Source organism: Hemibagrus wyckioides, linkage group LG09, assembly GCF_019097595.1.
Source record: "Hemibagrus wyckioides isolate EC202008001 linkage group LG09, SWU_Hwy_1.0, whole genome shotgun sequence".
NCBI classification, from domain to species: Eukaryota; Metazoa; Chordata; class Actinopteri; order Siluriformes; family Bagridae; genus Hemibagrus; species Hemibagrus wyckioides.
The window spans coordinates 13,514,286-13,532,396 of record NC_080718.1 but is presented as its reverse complement, the minus strand read 5'-3'; the positions used below and the strand labels follow the sequence as shown (position 1 = coordinate 13,532,396).

The 18,111-nt window shown below is 39.4% G+C and overlaps 1 protein-coding gene across 2 annotated transcripts; it reads left to right on the top strand.

The window, feature by feature from the left end:
* Window positions 1-1,154: 1,154 nt before the first annotated feature.
* On the top strand, window positions 1,155-16,240 carry dpysl5a (dihydropyrimidinase like 5a). Of its 2 annotated transcripts, none has more exons than XM_058400008.1 (13): window positions 1,155-1,307; window positions 3,082-3,350; window positions 7,146-7,304; window positions 7,577-7,756; window positions 7,850-7,918; window positions 8,631-8,675; window positions 10,482-10,557; window positions 10,749-10,905; window positions 11,032-11,173; window positions 11,982-12,124; window positions 12,339-12,546; window positions 12,722-12,890; window positions 14,172-16,240. In XM_058400008.1, exons 2-13 carry the CDS (start codon window positions 3,090-3,092, stop codon window positions 14,255-14,257), a joined length of 1,695 nt encoding a protein of 564 aa, XP_058255991.1. In that variant the 5' UTR covers window positions 1,155-1,307; window positions 3,082-3,089; the 3' UTR covers window positions 14,258-16,240. The 2 variants fall into 2 exon arrangements, with proteins under 2 accessions (XP_058255991.1, XP_058255993.1); XM_058400010.1 differs by having other exon boundaries at window positions 1,161-1,307; window positions 3,058-3,350.
* The last annotated feature ends 1,871 nt before the right edge of the window (window positions 16,241-18,111 follow it).

The following is an 18,111-nucleotide window of genomic DNA, read 5'->3' as shown; positions in this document are numbered from 1 at the left end:
TGGCACCTGTTAGTGGGTGGGATATATTAGGCAGCAAGTGAACATTTTGTCCTCAAAGTTGATGTGTTAGAAGCAGGAAAAATGGGCAAGCATAAGGATTTGAGCGAGTTTGACCAGGGCCAAATTGTGATGGCTAGACCACTGGATCAGAGCATCTCCTGCAGCTCTTGTGGGGTGTTCCCGGTCTGCAATGGTCAGTATCTACCAAAAGTGGTCCAAGGACAGAACAGTGGTGATGGGTGACCAAGGCTCATTGATGCGCGTGGGGAACGAAGACTGACCTGTGTGGTCCGATCCAACAGACGAACTACTGTTGCTCAGATTGCTGAAGAAGTTAATGCTGGTTCTGATAGAAAGGTGTCAGAATACACAGTGCATGACAGGTCAGGGCGGTTTTGGCAGCAAAAGGGGGACCAACACGATATTAGGCAGGTGGTCATAATGTAATGCCTGGTCGGTGTAAATGACAAGGTGTTTCTGACCTTCCACATAATGTGACTAGAAATAAAAGGTTAAAATCTTCCATTAATGCTTTCAAATGGTCGTTGTTGGTATAAGAGGAATCAAGGTTGTTTTGTTGATTATGAAAAAACAACCAACTTTGGGTGGTAATATGTTTTATTTTTACATATTTTATTATTTCTTATTCAGTCTGTAATTGGTTATTCAACATTTGTATATAGTGATGTATATTTTTATTTGTCCTCAAAGCATTTCTTGAAGACCATTTATTGAATGCAAGGAAAATAAATTGGGGGTGAGGTGTGATTATGGGTTTTTGTATAAATATTAATGCAGATAAATGATTAAAGCTGCTGAGGTAAAACTACAGGTGTCATTTCTACATTAGCACTTGCTCTGCTTTTAAAGACGTCCAGTTCTAAGTTCATGTCATCTTTCAGTGTCCAATTTAATTCTGACATTAGCCATTCTGTCCCAAATAAACATTAATGATAAACAACGCCGTTTTTGTTACATGTCGTTTTAGCTAAAGCTAAACCGGAGCTCTATAGAGAGAGACGCGTATTATAAAACCCATCCCCCTTTGAAACCACACAATGGTACATACCGAGGGTGACAGGCCACGCCCAGTCTGTATTTTGATTGGCCGCTGGTACAGCCATCTTCGTATGTCTGCTTTCTGATTGGTCGGCTAGCGGCTCGCGCTGTGTGGATGCTGCGGACGTAAGGTTTTCCAAGCTGGAGCTGCCGGAGCATCTGCCTGCGTCTGCCTGCGGGTGTCACCCAGCGTTATCGACACACTCCACTGAAACACTGCTTATTTTTGGGGGAATATAACAAAGGAGGTAAGCCGTATACTGTTTAAGTCTAGCTGATACGTTTATGGAGTTAGTATGCAATCTGCCGCTGTTTCGGAAGACGTTGCCTCGGTGAGGCTGAGTGACAGTTCCACGGCTCGAGCCTGTTTTCTGCGAAAGGCTGCCATCAGGGCTTGGTTCATTTCTCATATCCGTCTCCATCCGGAGATCCGCCCTCTATCCGGGTGTGACAGGATTTGCACACTCGATTTGTTGTAAATATTCATCATAAATGTTTGGACTGAAATGTAGTACAGTATTTAGTTTGTTTGTTTTGTTTTGTTTGTTTTTTACCTAAGGAATGGAGCAGCCGGCCCGCAGAGCTATAAACATGATTGATGAAGCTCCAGATATGGCCGTGCTAACCTAATCTTACTCATAAAAATGGACGCCTTGTTATTTAATGTTGTTTTACTATACAGATACATATTCGTTTACAAGGATGTGTGCTAAGCATCCTGTCATCCGTGTGTCCGTTCGTGGAAGGGCTTGGCCAGCCTCTTTGTGTGTGAGATGGGCTCCATAACATCCATGTGGAATGCAGCTTCACATTTACTTACACACACACACACACACACACACACACACACACACTGCACAGAGCTCATTCAGGTTTCTCCCTGCCATCTGGAGGAAAAAGCAATCTTTGCCAACATCATGGAAATGGAAAACATTTTCAATGCAAACCAAACATACATGAAGATTTAATCCACAGATTAAAGTGGGCACGCTCTGTTACACGTAGTACTAATAGGTGTGATCATTTTTTCCAGATTGTTGCTGTTGCAGTAAGTGAAGGCAAGCACTATAAACCACTGCCTGTGCCGTGTTCGAGAGGTGCATGTGTGTTGACCAGAGCTCCTATAGAATTGCATGGAATAATCTGGATTCAGAAGTGGGTCATGGGAAAAATTTGCCTGTGTGAGCTGTGGCGAGGAACAAATGTGTGACTAATTTGTCTCTAAGGTCTTCGGAGAGGACATGGAGGTAGCATGTGCACTGTACTGCTGCTGCTTGCTTAATATAGTTCAGACAGAGACACGAGGACACACCCATCTCCACCCGCTCCCTCGACTACCCCCTGCCCCACCCAATTAGGGGCATAGAGAGGGCTTTTTGGTTGTGGTGTGGGGGGGGGGTAGATTAGAGGATGTACCCTCTTTCCATGACTTCACTCTGTATAAACCATGGCTTACGCAGCCGCATGGGATCAAAAGCTCCTCCGTTCCTCTGCTTTGCCACACCTCTTCACTTGACACTGTACTATCTGGGTCAGAACCGCCCTGCATCATGATTTTTTTATAAGCGCTGACTCTGCTTTTTGCTCTGCCGGATGATGGGATTTGTTTATTATTGTGCCTGTGGGTGACATTGTTAGTAATATAGAGTATTAGCTTGTAGTAATTCCACTGGAGTCATATACTATGGATTTGCTGCAGCGCTTGGCCAAGCCAGTGGCTATCGCAATAATTAAAAGTCCAGACTGGCATTATACTTCTGTGGATTTAATCCTGTCTTTTATATTTTATATAGTCCTAGAGTGTTTCTAAGATCTTTCTAAGGCAAGCCTCACTGCACAGGAATGCTGGAATTTGGGAAATTGCCTCGCGAACCTGTTATTAGTATTCACCGGACAATGCTCTTGACTATTCAACAAGTACATGGAGTTCCTTTGCTCATTTTGGTACATATCGTAAAAAAACCTGGCAAGAGATCGTCCATTTAAGTAAAAAGGTAGTTGGTCTCTCCCGCTCTCTTACAGGTGGAATCATGTCTGCTGGCCCAGCGACGGTGCGCATCCTCATAAAGGGAGGCAAAGTGGTGAATGATGACTTTACCCAGGAAGCAGATGTGTACATTGAGAACGGCATCATTCAGCAGGTGGGCAAAGAGCTGATGATCCCTGGTGGTGCCAAGGTGATAGATGCCACAGGCAAGCTGGTGCTTCCGGGGGGCATCGACACAAGCGTTCACCTGCAGGAGAGCTTCATGAATGCCACCACTGCTGATGATTTCTACAGTGGCACCAAGGTACAGTGCATTCACTTTCTATATGAACTATTAGGGAATAAAACACTACAGGGTGTGCCGGAAGTAGAAAATGATGCTCAACACCAGGGTGTTGGGATGCAGACACAAACACAATCTTGAAGTGGTTTATTCCTCTTTGTTTGTCTTTTCAACAACAATTACATTTTCCTAGCATGAACGACAGCTTGGTGCTTTGTAATCCATTTGCAGTTACACTTGAAGCCTGCAGGACATGCTAGTTCCTGTCATCACATTGCCTGAGCAGACTCTCTTTTTCATTTTCTTGTTGAGAATAATAGTGGAGAACAAATAAAATGGACCCAAACAAACAAATTAAAAACATCATGTTACAGAGAATCAGTGTTAAAAATTTGATCTTATCTTAATCAAGAAGCACATCCACCATACAAAGCACTGTGAATGAGATGCTGCTATAAAAAAATATTAAATGAATCTATTAAAATTAACACATTAATATAAACCTGCCATTTAAGGAATAATGAATGTTGTATAAATTTCAGTTTCTACTATTCTACTATAAGTTTCTATATCTACTATTAGTACAGTTATGATATATAAAAAAAAGCAATTTTGGATATACCTGTGGATTTGGGAAAATTCTTAATCTACTTCTTTTTATAATAATAATAATAATAATAATAATTATTATTATTATTATTATTATTATTGTTGTTGTTGTTGTTATTGTATTTATTGTTATTATTATTATTATTATTATTATCATTATTATTACATAGTTATACAAGCTATTGTTACGGTGCATGTTTTATAACACTCTGTACATTGTTTTTGGGAATGTGACTTCAGTTCCTAGGCATGAATCATTAGTGCTTCACTCCATCCCTGCTCTTATAATCCTCCCTTCCTGTAGTGGGAGAGCAGTAATTTCACATGCAGATGTCTTTAAGTTCATTGAGGCTGATTCCTCGCCACTGACTGTGTTGTGAAATTGTATCCCATGTCTTGGTGGATGAACGTCTGGGGCCAAAGTAATACGTGGATGGATTTTTTTGGCCTCCACACCAGGGAGGCCAACCATCTGCTGGGTCTTTCTCCTCTAAAAGCCCCGTGAGCTTTTATTCTTGAGTGGCATGGTGCGGCTGTGGCTCTCAGATTACCGGGAGGATACAGCTAGAAGCTGACACTCAGAAAGGCATGAAATGTATTTTATTGATCCAAATGCAAAAAGAACATGTCTAAACCCTGGGTTTCACTCTGTGATGTTTGAGATTTGTTTTGTTTTATAATATTGTGCATCTTGGTTGTATTTTAGCTTAAAGCCACATTTGTGGTGCTGTACATGCAGCTCCACAGTGTGACATCATAGCAGGCTGCACCATCCATCCTAATCCCGTGGGTTGGTTAGCAAGCACTGAAAGGCGAGAGTACGGATGATTCACACACATCCAAATGCATGCACACACACACACACACACTTCTGTGAACACTGTCGTGTTTAAGATGACAAATGAATCAGTTGTTATCTGAACTGTGCTTGTTAGACACTGGCGACGCAAGTGGTAATCCCCCCCCACCCCCCACCCGGTCCACATTACTGCCATGATCTTGGCCAAGCACAGACACAAATGCAGATCAGATTCTGTTACCATAGATACAGCGGGAGCTGCTGCAAAGACTGCTGCAAAAGCCTTTCACTCACACCATTGTACAGAGAGACAATGGTGCTCAATTCCACGCCCCTTTCAGGGGACGCTGGTCCATTCCCCTGTGCCAACTGACAGATGGAAGAAGACCCTTCATATAATGAAGAATTATGGCTTAGCTCATTTCTCTTCTTTGTCATACCATTACACTTAACTCTAATGTTAAAATGAACAGGGATTCAGAAATGAGTGCAGTGGCTACTGTATTTGTGATGCATGTGGTCTATTAATCATTTTCTCTAATGTGGCTGAGTAAGATTCATTAGACTTCTAAAGATCATAGTATTGCCAGTTAGTGATTAAATAAGAATATCATAGTCATGCCAATTAATGGTTCAAGGAATTTAGGAGATATTTTAGGAGATTAGCCAGACTGGTTTGAGCTGACAGGAAGTCTACAATAAAAAAAATAACCACTATTTACAACTGTGGTGAGCAGAAAAACATCTCAGAACACATTGAACCTTGAGGTGAATGAGTTACAACAGCAGAAGACCACATCAGGTTCCACTCATTCATCCAAGAACATGAATCTGCAGCTATGTTGGGCACAGGCTTTCTGAAACTGTACCAGACAATGTTTTTTCCAATCCTCAACTCCAGTTTCGGTTCCTTTCAGTTTGATATTCTCATATTTGATGTGAACATTTACTGAAGCGCTTGACCAGTAGCTGCATGATTTTTGCACTGTGCTGCTGCCACATTATTGGATTGGCTAATTGAGCAAGTGTATAAAGTGGCTGGTGAGTGTGTGTTACATTTTAGATGCATAAATACTGGCTTTCTGGATTGTAGAGGGGCATGGTGGCTTAGTGGTAACTCCCCTGACTCCAGTCTGTGTGCACTGAGTCTGCATGTTCTCTCCATGCACTGGTGTTTCCTCCCAGTACTCTAGTTTCCTCCCCAAAGACATGTGTTGTAGGTTGATTGGCATTTCTAATTGTCTGTAGTGCATGAAAAGTCTGTGTGTGCTTGGGCCTCTCTTGGCCCTGAGCCACTTTGGAAAGGCTTCAGGCTCCCTGCAACCCTGTGGTTGGATGGATGGATGGATGGATGGATGGATGGATGGATGGATGGATGGATGGATAGATAGATAGATAGATAGATAGATAGATAGATAGATAGATAGATAGATAGATAGATAGATAGATTAAAAGACTGCATGCACTTTCCTCTGGTCAGCTATACATGCTTGCATTTAGAAGACGTCTCCAGATTGGTGAACTGTTTAATGTACTCACACTGTTTTAGGAGTGTTATTAGGTTTTTGTTGGATTATAATGTCTTGTGACAAATTATGGTTCTCTGTCTACATTTACTAAGACTCAAGCATTGCCACACTTGACTTTTATGTAGTGGTTTATATAACTGAGCAGGTAAGGATCAAGGACCTTGCCCAAGAGCCCAGCAGTGGCAGCTTGTTGGCCCTGGGGTTAAAACTCACAACTGGGCTTCAGGGTTCAGTTATATTGTCTCTGTGGAGAATGTTCTCTCTATATGGGTTTCTTCTGGGGTCTCCAATTTTTCTCCCACTTTTTCTCCCTCTGTTGCAAAGTGTAAGTGCCTTTCTCTATAAAATGACTAAAAGTAATTGGGTTGTATCACTTCTTAATCAGTGCAGTGAGGTCTGGTAATTGATGTTGGCTAAAAATAGTCAGTTAATGTTCAGTCATTTGCATAATTATAATAATGTTTTAAAAATGACCTTTAAATGTGAACATCGATTTGTATCTCATAAAGTGTGTCCTATATTTATCAAAGTTGTGTAGAATCAAGTGTATAATAATGATATGTGAATAAACCTGTGTCTGGTTCAAGAAACAACAAAAGGGATCGAAACACAGCTGATAAATCAGAATGGAAACGATATACACATAAATACAATGTACATATAATTTACACCAAACATACTCTAGTTTACTGTAAAATGAAAGTATATAGCAGGCTATAATGGGAAATGGGCAGGCAGTTTTTATAGGTTGGTTGTAGGTGGTAGGAGGCAGCCAGAGAAATCCTCCACAGACATGGGGAAAGCATACATATTTGTGCATGATCAGATTTAACTTTCCCCAGCTTTGATTAATAAAGGCCGATGTATGTTGATTTCCAGGCTGCTCTGGCTGGAGGCACGACAATGGTGTTGGGTCACGTGCTGCCCGAGAAGAACGAATCCTTGCTGGATGCCTATGAGAAATGTCGGGCTCACGCTGATGCCAAGACCTGCTGTGACTACGCTCTTCATGTTGCCGTGACCTGGTGGAGTCCCAAGGTGCTCATTTTCTCTGACGTATACACAGACAGATGTGTATATTATTACATTATATCATTACAGTTATTACATAGCGTGACATCACCATCCTGCCCATTTTAAAATGTGTGCCATTACAGTATGAAATATATAACCAACATGTTTTAACATTAATAAACAATCTACTAGAGAGCTGTATATGGAAACTGTGACTAGTGCTTGATGGAATTGTGAACCTGTTTTAAACAACAAAGTATATATCAGTAATGCATTTTCTAACAAATCTTGAGCAGGTGAAGACTCAGATGGAGACACTGGTGAGAGAAAAAGGAGTGAACTCCTTCCAGATGTACATGGCTTACAAGGACGTGTACATGCTGAGGGACAGCGAGCTCTTCCAGGCCCTGCAGCATTGTAAAGATATCGGAGCCATAGCCCGCGTACACGCTGAGAATGGAGAGCTGGTGGCTGAGGTTGGGAAACTCTATTATCTTCCTGAATTTTGCAATTTTATTATTTTCACCTGTCCTGGTAACGTCACAGACTTTTTTTGGCTTTCATTTAAGGGTGCCAAAGAAGCATTGGATCTGGGCATCAGTGGACCAGAGGGTATTGAGATCAGCAGGCCTGAAGAGGTGTGATATTAATGATCGAATTACAGTTTTATGTCAAAGTTTAGGAGACAGGCGACAATTCATTGTATGTGATGCGGGATGTGATTTTTGTGACATTGTGAGATTTTGACACTGTGAAGGGAAAAATTCGATTACTTGGCTTGACTGACTCCTTAGACCAATCCTACACTTTTAAAAGAAACTGTTCTATATAGAACCTCATATATGGAACCTCAAAAAAAAATCCATATGGTCTACTGAATTTATAGAGTCCACTGAAAAGAACCCAAAGTTCTTTTTAGAGCCATTTAGGGGTTCTTCTTCTTCTTCTCATTATTATTATTATTATTATTATTAGTAGTAGTAGTAGTAGTAGTAGTAGTAGTACAGTGGTACCTCATTGTTCGACCTTAATTCATTCCAAAAGTCTGGTCGAATGCCGTTTTGGTTGAAAACCGAATTATTTTTCCCCATAGGAAATAATGTAAAACGAATAAATCTGTTTCAACTCGATGGTTGATGGTTAACTTAAACATTTCTACTCAGCCCCCCTAAAAAGTCTGCGATTCTCCATAAACTGTACACAAATTCATGATCACCTCAGTCCCCTTTAAATTTCATATTAAAACGAGTTTTTGCTTGTGAGCGTGAACGTAGGGTTGTGCATCTGTGGCTCTTTAGGATACAGCAATAATGTTTAAACGTCTTACTGACTCTAATCTTCTGTTCACAGCTGGAGGCAGAGGCAGTGCACAGAGCGATCACTATCTCCAACAGAGTGAGTAATGCACACTGTGCCTCGATCAAATTTTATTTACTTAATTAGATACATGTACATTTGTCTGATCTTGTGATAATCTGATGATTAGAAAAAATAAATCAAAATAAAAACAAGCGTGATGTGGTTGGATTTTGTGGATTTCAACTTCACACAACTGTAGAATTAAAAAGAGCTACAAAGAGCACTAACCCTTATCCCTAAACCTAACCATTTTACAAATCCTTTATGTCGTAATAAGAACACTTTGGACACTGTTTGCTCTACTGTCCTGCTTCAAACAGTGCCAACAACTTGCGCAGTGTTGCCAGGCAATTGGGCTATTTTTAAAATCAGCTCCAGTTCACTATAAACCTGCCCAAAGTGGAGCCTTTACATTACTAGCACCGTGCAGTGAATTCAGTGTACATATTTATGTGTATTGTTTACTGTATGTGCTGAATTAGCATTTTATTCTGCTTGCTATGAAATTAAATGTTATGTTATTAAATGTTCATGTTCCTGGTGTTTTGTTTGAGCTCATGTATACTCAGTAAAAGTACCATTTGGTTTTTGGGCACAAAGGACCTTGGCATTATCAGCTGTATTAATGCCAAAATAATGATTGGAATGATCCTAATACATAAATACTTTATAGCCAATAGAATCTAGGTATCTCAGGTTTTGTTGTTACTAGGACTCACTAGGGGTGATGCTGCAGTGACCAGTCACTGGGCCAAAGAACTACATTTAATTCAAATCCATTTTTTTCCTATACATTTGGAAAAGTAAAGCAGTTGAAATCTGTTTTATCTGAACTGTCTGCTTAAAGTGCATGTAAATGTTTTTAGGCCTTTCATGGGTGGCTTCTCAGGGATCTGTGTGCACTTAAATGTCTCGTGTCCACATTAAATATAAATGAGAGTGCTACTGTATGTTGTGTGAGGCACATTGAGTCAAAAAGACAGCACAGTACTCTATGCATCCTTGGTGAACTTAGTGTCGAGCTAAACATGGTGGAGAGAAGGTTACGTTGCAAATTTTGCAAACCAGTGCGATGGTATTTTTATACTTAGGCTTTATACAGCTGGGATTTATATGCAAAGCTTCATTACCCAGTACCACCAGTGAGGTCTAGTGAGGTGTCTTTACTGGAGGCAGTGAGTTCAGCCCGAATGCTTCTGCATCTGCCGTTGCAGTGAGGATATGTGCCCTGTTAAAAGTGTAGAAAGCCCAGTCACTTGCCTGAGAGAAAATACTGCACAATACTGTAGATGATGGATTTCTGAAACGATGGCACACACTGAGGAGAATAATAATCTAATCATAGAAATGCCATCACTTAAGCCATGTGATATGCATGATTAGTGTATGCAAATCGTCATTTATAACATATGTGTTTAGTTGATTAGACTTATTATCAAAAGCCAAAGGATTAGTGTGTCATATCCAGCATCCTTCAGTTCTTAAAAATGCTTTTACAAGAAAGAGAAAAGAAAGACAAGAAAGAGAAAGATGCTAAGTATGATGTAGTGGCGTTCTTTTATAGGCTACCCAAATGGTGATGACTTTTCTGTTAGTATGCACTCACAGAATCACTCCACTGGTCCTGAAGGAGACAGCTCTTGCTGTCTAGACTGTAATGAGGTAGATATGGATCCAATTACCAGACATATAGTAACATCTTGAAGTAAGCACTTGTTTAGAATCACAGCAACACAGTCAGAATAGAGTGCAGAGAAATAATTGGGAATAGCAGTGATATTATGAAATCTTACCTTCAGAGATGATTATGGTTACTATTAATATCATCCTCTTCCTCCTCAGGCTCACTGTCCTATATATCTGGTTAACATAGCCAGCATGTCAGCAGGAGATGTTTTGGCCTCAGGGAAGATGCACGGTAAGGGCGCCGCTTTGTCTGTATCCAATTACACCTTATGTAGCGTTTGTCCCTCCTGGCACTTGCCACCTGTGGGGTTGTTTATGCCTCCTTGAAAAACGAGCTGGTTATACTTTATATGGTAGACATTCATCATGCTAGGCTAGTTACAGTATAATACGTATAATAATACATTTCTGTTGTGTATGTAGGTAAAGTGGTGCATGGGGAGACCACCACTGCCCATGCTGTTATAAATGGGCTGCAGTACTACCACCAGGACTGGGCCCATGCTGCTGCCTATGTCACTGTGCCTCCCTTGAGGCTGGACCCCAACACACCCAACTTCTTGCTCAGCTTGCTGGGAAGGTGGGTTTCATCACACACTGTACGTAAGCTCAAAATGTGACTGTTTATACATAGAAAAGCTCCCGTTCAGCCTGTACACAGGAGATAACTCCAGAATGTGACATATACTTGTTTCTGCTGCTATAGTGACACTCTGAACGTGGTGACGTCAGACCACCGGCCCTTCACCACCAAGCAGAAAGCCATGGGCAAAGACGACTTTACTAAGATCCCTCATGGAGTGCCCGGCGTGCAAGACCGCATGAGTGTCATCTGGGAGAAAGGAGTGGTAGGTTTGACCGGATTAACCTAAACTAATAATAAGTTGTAAAGCACACAATTTTTATTACTGTGTTAAAATGTTGTGTTACAATAACTGTAAGCAGTCACTCTGTCAACAAGCTTTCTTTTTTTCTCTGTCTAGAAGTTAATGAGAGAAAAAAACACAGTATACCACAAAGTAAAAACCATAAAGAATTTAAGCTTTAAATCTGAAGTAAAGCACAAAAACTGGAGTCTCCTTCTGTAAATGTTGCATAAACATTCTAACAAAAAGCTTCACAACAGCAACAATTATCTTGCAGTGCTTTTCTTCATTAAGTAGTAACACAAAGAAACCTAACACCAAAAATGATTTCATGCATAGGTTGAAATTATATAAGCATCCTATACACAAGTTAGTTGTTACTATAGACATGGTGACTTAGAACAAATCTATCAGTATATGTCTGGGATTCACATTACAGTCAGAGAAGCACCTTCTGACCAATCAGAATCGAGACTTTGGCAGTGCCGTGTAAGCAGAAGTATTTGACAAAGGAGCGTAACCGTAGAATAACCTCAGAAAGCATTGCTGGGAATAGAAGTATCAGATCATGTCCATTTAGTTATGCAGTGGTTTGGCAGTCAATAATAAGTTATTAGATGTGTATATGTTATTAAAATGGAGCACGCAAGACACAAACATATTTAAATGGAGCAGATTGACCTGTGACATCTTAAGAACATATCAGATCTGTCAAGTCTTAAACCCTGATCACATCAAACGGAAGGCTCAAGAGAAAGCTATCAAAGAGAAATATATTTTTCCCTTTCAGGTTGGAGGAAAAATGGATGAAAATCGGTTTGTTGCTGTCACAAGCTCTAATGCAGCAAAGATCTACAACCTGTACCCCAGGAAAGGCAGGATCATCCCAGGAGCCGATGCTGATGTGGTAGTCTGGGACCCCGACGCAACCAGGTACAACAAAATAAGGCACAGCTCAGTGATTATAGGTCAGCGTGTGGATGAAGTTGATTATACTCAAGGGTCAAGGTAGAGCTGCTAGATTGGTTACATGATGTATAGGAAAATTAAAATAAAAACAGTAGCCCCTCCTAAGTATCTGCTTTCACCTCATGTTCCAAAAAATGTAGCTCTCTAATGACATGTGATATGTGTTGTCTTTGGGTAGAACCATCTCTGTGACCACACAGTGGCAGGGAGGAGATGTGAATCTGTATGAAGGTCTGCGCTGTCATGGCGTGCCATTGGTCACCATTAGCCGTGGCCGTGTTGTCTACGAAAACGGCATCTTCACCTGTGCTGAGGGATCTGGAAAGTTCTACCCGCTCCGAACCTTCCCAGACTTTCTCTACAAGAAGATGGTGCAGCGGGACAAGGTATGCCGTCAACAGTGCAATTCATTTCACTGGGGTTTATAACTCTGTTTCATAAATAATCCCCTTGTCGTTAAAATCAGAGCAACTCTATGCTTCGTGTGTGTGTGTGTGTGTGCTACTGGAAGTGAGAAACAGTTAGAGCATTAAAAGAGCTCCCTTTGCCTTCCCCCTTTAGTGCCAGGTTCTGAAGGGAGTGGACCGTGCTCCCTACACGGGAGAAGTGGCTGCGGTGCAGAACGCAGGAAAAAAGGAGGCGGCCCCATCATCTGGGGATATGACCCCACGACCCTGCACTCGTCACGGAGGAGTGAGAGATCTGCATGAGTCCAGCTTCAGCTTATCTGGTACTACAGCCTGCTTTCACAGTACATTTATAGACAGTCATACGTATGCAGTACTGTGCACTTGTCACCTCAATTCATTTTTTTACGAAATTTTGTTTTCTTGTTTATTAGATGTTTATTTTATTGACTTCTGCATCAGATGGTGTGAAAAAATATTAGATTTCTATATTCAATCTAAATTTTTCAACAAAATGTAAATGTTAGAAGTAACATATTATATATGATTTACGGCATTTCTTAACATGCGCCTTTCAACTTTAAGACTTAAGCACAATACTTTACATATGTAACATGTAAAGCCCAAAAAGGGGCACGCTGTTATAGTACAGCTGTTAAGCCGATTATTTTTTTTTTGTACCATACTACAGTTAATTCCGGTTCACAAATTTGACGGAGCGGCGTTCCGAGGGTGATTATGCAGTAGTGTATCCCTCCATGTTCACTACATAAAATTTTACGGTTTCCACAGTAATGTCAGTGACATTATCAGTGGATATTGGCAAACAGTATTTTTTAGGAATATAGGTTTTGACTTAAAATATGAAAGCTCCTTAGACAAAGTTGAAAAAGAAGAAGGGACACAATTTATTTTTTACAATTTTACAACAAGAAGCTTCTTTGGGATCTGTTTCCACTAACAGAGGAAAAATAAATAGAAAATCTGGCCATATTTTGTCTGAAATGTCACTGATGCAAATATTAATTTCTGTTAATATTAATAGAACTGTCGTAATAAAGTAATAGTGCATCAGTCCCAGCAAAATGACCCACATGTGATGTTCAGTATGATGATACTATGCAAATTATATATCTTATATAGTACTATTCAGTATAATACTTATTTTTGTGGTTTTGCCTACATAACAGCAGTGTTTTATTCCTCTTATAACTCTCTTATATTTTTTAACCACTTATAGTTACATTAAATGTCCATGAGGCAATTTAGACTTACATTATAGCAGTTATAAACATGTCTTTTCCACACCACAGCCTTATCTTATTTCCACTCTCTTGAAGTTAATAAAAAATACGCAGCTTGTTGCATTACCCAGAAACCAGAAGTTTGAATTCTCTCATGTGCAGAAGTGCTGTAGCTTACAAAACGCTGACACACATTCTATAAATATTAAATAACTATCTCCTTAGAGAAAGCTTAACCGTATCAATTTATCATATTATGGCATGGCACTACTGTCAGAGCATCACAAAATAAACTGTAAGTCACAGAAACTCATCATGGTCATGTAGCTTACAGGAGCTTTGTGTTTTGTTCACAATCAGGTGTCCAGATTGATGATGACCTTCCAAAGAGATCTTCCCAAAGGATTCTGGCTCCTCCTGGTGGTCGATCCAGTGGCATATGGTAACATCAGCTGCTGCTATTTTTGGAGCCACTGAATAACTAAACCGGAAACTAAACACCTAATATTATCTGATGAATTCACATCGACCAAAATTTATTTAATCCTTGTCACTTTGCTACTAGCATAATTAAATGTCCATGTTAATGATTACAGGAAGTAAAACAAAACAACAAAAACAAAAAACAACGTGCAGGGGGTTATTTTGAAGGCAAACGGAAGACAACGTATCTGTGTGGTTTGTAGATCCTGTGTGGGAGATGTGGGTTTTAATGAATTACACTAGCATTGAATTAATCTGGTTTTGGTGTCATGTAGTTGATTTGATAAAGGCGCAAAGCAAGTTCTCTGATCCTGTCTACTTCACTTTATATCACTGTCTCTATTCCGAACAACGCACTGTGATATGCAATGGTTAAAGGAATACTTTTTTTTTCAACCCGATCTCTGTCCACCACATCAACTGTTATCAAGTGATATTCCAATGGACAAGAATGTTATGAGTACAGTCATTTCTCTATACTGAGAAAACAGCAAAAAAAAAATGTGTGTAAACCTTTAAGTGTTGCTCCAACAACTGCCCTTAAATGCTGAATTTAACTCAGTTTCGCCAAAACAGTTTATTTGTTGTTTCCTCGATACGGAGAAATGTCGAATCTATTGTCAGTTGAACACACTACACTCTTAATGTTAATGGATTGATCGATTAGGTTGTTAAAAAAGGCTGAAATATTCCTTTAAAAGATGTATACATTCGGCAGAACAAACACTACAATAACAATGTCGCAGCTAATGGATGTGGGACGATGTATCATTATATATTTTGCCACATTTTTGAAATGATTTGGGCACATGACTATGTGTTTACCTCAGTGTTTTATCTTTGGAATTGCACTTATGTACAGTAACAACCCTGCCTCTCCATTTGTTAAGCTGTACATCTGTTGTGGTAATCAAATAACACATTAAAAAAAAAGATGCTTCTATATCGCAGCCTCAGTATCGCTTTTGTGTTTTCAGTGTGTATAATAATTCATTCTTTTCTCTCTCTTTTTTGACTTGTGGATGATTCAAAGGCAAGTTTGATCAAATCTAGTTAATGCCATCGCTTATGATTTCGCCAGAACCTGTCTATGTTCATATCGGTTTGTTTCTTCCTCTTGTTTCAGCGTTTGTTTTGAGCACATGACATGCTGAGTGGTAACAGTGGTGTGTCCCTGTGTGGTAGACTTGTGTCGTGTTGCCGATTGTTATCGATAGCTATTCATTCTTAGATTTACCGAGAGTGTTTCTGGTCAAGTAACGTAGTAACGTACCGCCCATAAATGTGAACCAATATGAATGCCATGTTTACAGTGTCACATATCAGGATTGACTTTCTCATTTAAATCTGACTGCAGCATCTTTATGTAATTGCCTGGGATTGCCTTTTTGAGTTCACAGTAACACCAGTAATGCTACGAAACAAATGTTTTTGTTGTTTTTAAAATCATGTTCAACACATTTTTTAATCATTTTTGAGACTTGGAGAGAGATGTAGGCTTTCAGAGCTGACCAAAACATACTTCTTACCAAATGGTTTATGTAAGTAAGTGTTTCAAAACTCGACACTTAAATTATGATTAGTGAATGAGTAAACCCTGAATATGACTCACAATTATACTGAAGTGCTAAAGTGAAAGGAGATTTATTGCTAGCATGTCTTTTACTGGTTCTGTTACTACTTCCATTGATAGTTCGGACATATTTGGAGACCCCGCTGTCTCCCAATGTGTAATACAGTAACAGAAAAGAGTCCAACAGATACACTAGGATGATTTCTTTATTGGTGCTGAATATTCATGTGTGTGGATGTTTTGGTTTCCTTTTGGACCTCTCTCAATGTTTCTCAACCGTTTCTTTTTATATATATATATATACACCGTGTATGTATGCACTAGAAGTGTATGTGTTATGTTCCTCTTCAAATAAACCCTGTCCAACCTTGAATGGTACTTTTGATCGTTAACTGAATTGCAATGTTAAAGCAGTGCATGCATTAGTATGTTATATGTTATTATAGCATGTAATATCATTGTAATAACACACAAATAACACAAGCACACAATTCAATTCAATTGATATAAAATTCTACAGTCCCAATGCATCAAAATGTGTCCGAATTACATTACAGGTTTCCCATTGCACTTTTGTGTGATGTTTTATTCAAATGTGTTATGAAAATACCAACAAAACGGCCAGTAAATACTCACACACTTTTTCCAGGATTGCAGAAATCAAAACAAACACCAATATTCAGAAGGGCTTCCAATTTTCTATAATTACAGCAGATTTTGCTGAGATTTGGGCCAACGATGCATGATATGACATGATTGCAATGTTCATTCAGCCAAAACCTTCTTCCATTCAGGTCCAATACAGCTATCATAGAAAGTAATTACATATGTGTTTTCACTGGGAGTAGTTTAAAGGAAGAATCCTTTGTTTTCGCGATCTCGCCAGTTCAAGTAGTCAAGCCTAGAGGGGCCGATTATGAAAAATTGTGTAGAAATGCTCGGGACATGGAATGGTCTATTAAGATAAACGCAATACATTTAAGCGACACAGCAGGAGAAGCATAAAATTAACATTAACATTCCTTTGAAGCAGAAGGCTCAGGTTTCCTGCTGGTGCCCTTGTGACAAGCAGTGTGCAAACTATACAATAGCAATAACAATATTGCATAATTAGATTTGTTTTTAGGGGCTTTCAATTGTTGCTACACAAAACAGTCTCAATTGTCTCTTACTAGACAAGGACATAGCATGCTACCTATAGAGTAAGTGCTCACATCATAGTAGTTTCTTATATTCTCTGAATCACTGTATCACTTTTTACAATATAAACATGCAGACAGTTTGTGTATTCAGTCCTTAGGATAAAATTGATGTATTTAGTTTGTCTGTTATCTAGCTGCAGGAATAATTTAAGGTATACAAATAATGCCAAAGAAAAGGGGCCAGAACTTGGACATTCACTGTATAAAACAGAACAGGGTGTACTGCTATAATATAAAAATATTAAACAATGGTGCGCAGTGATCACAAAGCTGATTATTTTGCAACAACAACCTTGTAGTGAAGTGTTTCATTCCTCTACGGCATTTTGTCAACACTGAATTTTTATTTATCTGCACTTTGATGCATTTTTGACACAGCTATAAACATTCCCTAACCCCTTTCTTTTTTCTTTCTCTCAAAACTAATAAGACAAAAATCGAGCTTATCATGTTATCTAGAAACCAGAAAACCCCTCAATACTAAAAACGTTCCTGCTTCAGAAAACTTTTAACAGCCTTACCTGTCCTGTTTAAGATTTTACTATAGAGCTAGTGCATTAATACAACCTGGTGATTTGTCCTGCAGTTGGAAATATTTACAGTCAGAGCTGCTGGTTATAGAGAATTAATTTTTTATAGAGAATTATAGAGAATTATAATTATTTTATTTTTTTTAGTAACCCACAAAATTACAGTTCAGGCATTAATAATACTAATAACAGCACATTCTTATGCTTATTACATGGTATCTTTCCTAATAGTGCATTTTGATTGCATTTATAAAAGCATTAACTATGACATTTGGGCATACACTATATTGCCAAAGGTTTTGGGACACCCCTCCAAATCATTGAATTCAGGTGCTGTATTTCAGGGGTTTGGCTTGGCCTCTTAGTTCCAGTGAAAGGAACTCTTAATGCTTCAGCAAACCAAGACATTTTGGACAATTTCATGCTCCTAACTTTATGGGAACCGTTTGGGGATGACCCCTTCCTGTTCCAACATGACTGCACACCAGTGCACAAAGCAAGGTCTATAAAGA

Coding starts and splice junctions, on each gene's coding strand:
- dpysl5a (XM_058400008.1), top strand. CDS start 3,090: ATGTCTGCTGGCCCAGCGACGGTGCGCATCCTCATAAAGGGAGGCAAA. Junction 12,125..12,338: donor TGGGACCCCGACGCAACCAG/GTACAACAAAAT, acceptor GTCTTTGGGTAG/AACCATCTCTGTGACCACAC. Junction 12,547..12,721: donor AGATGGTGCAGCGGGACAAG/GTATGCCGTCAA, acceptor TTCCCCCTTTAG/TGCCAGGTTCTGAAGGGAGT.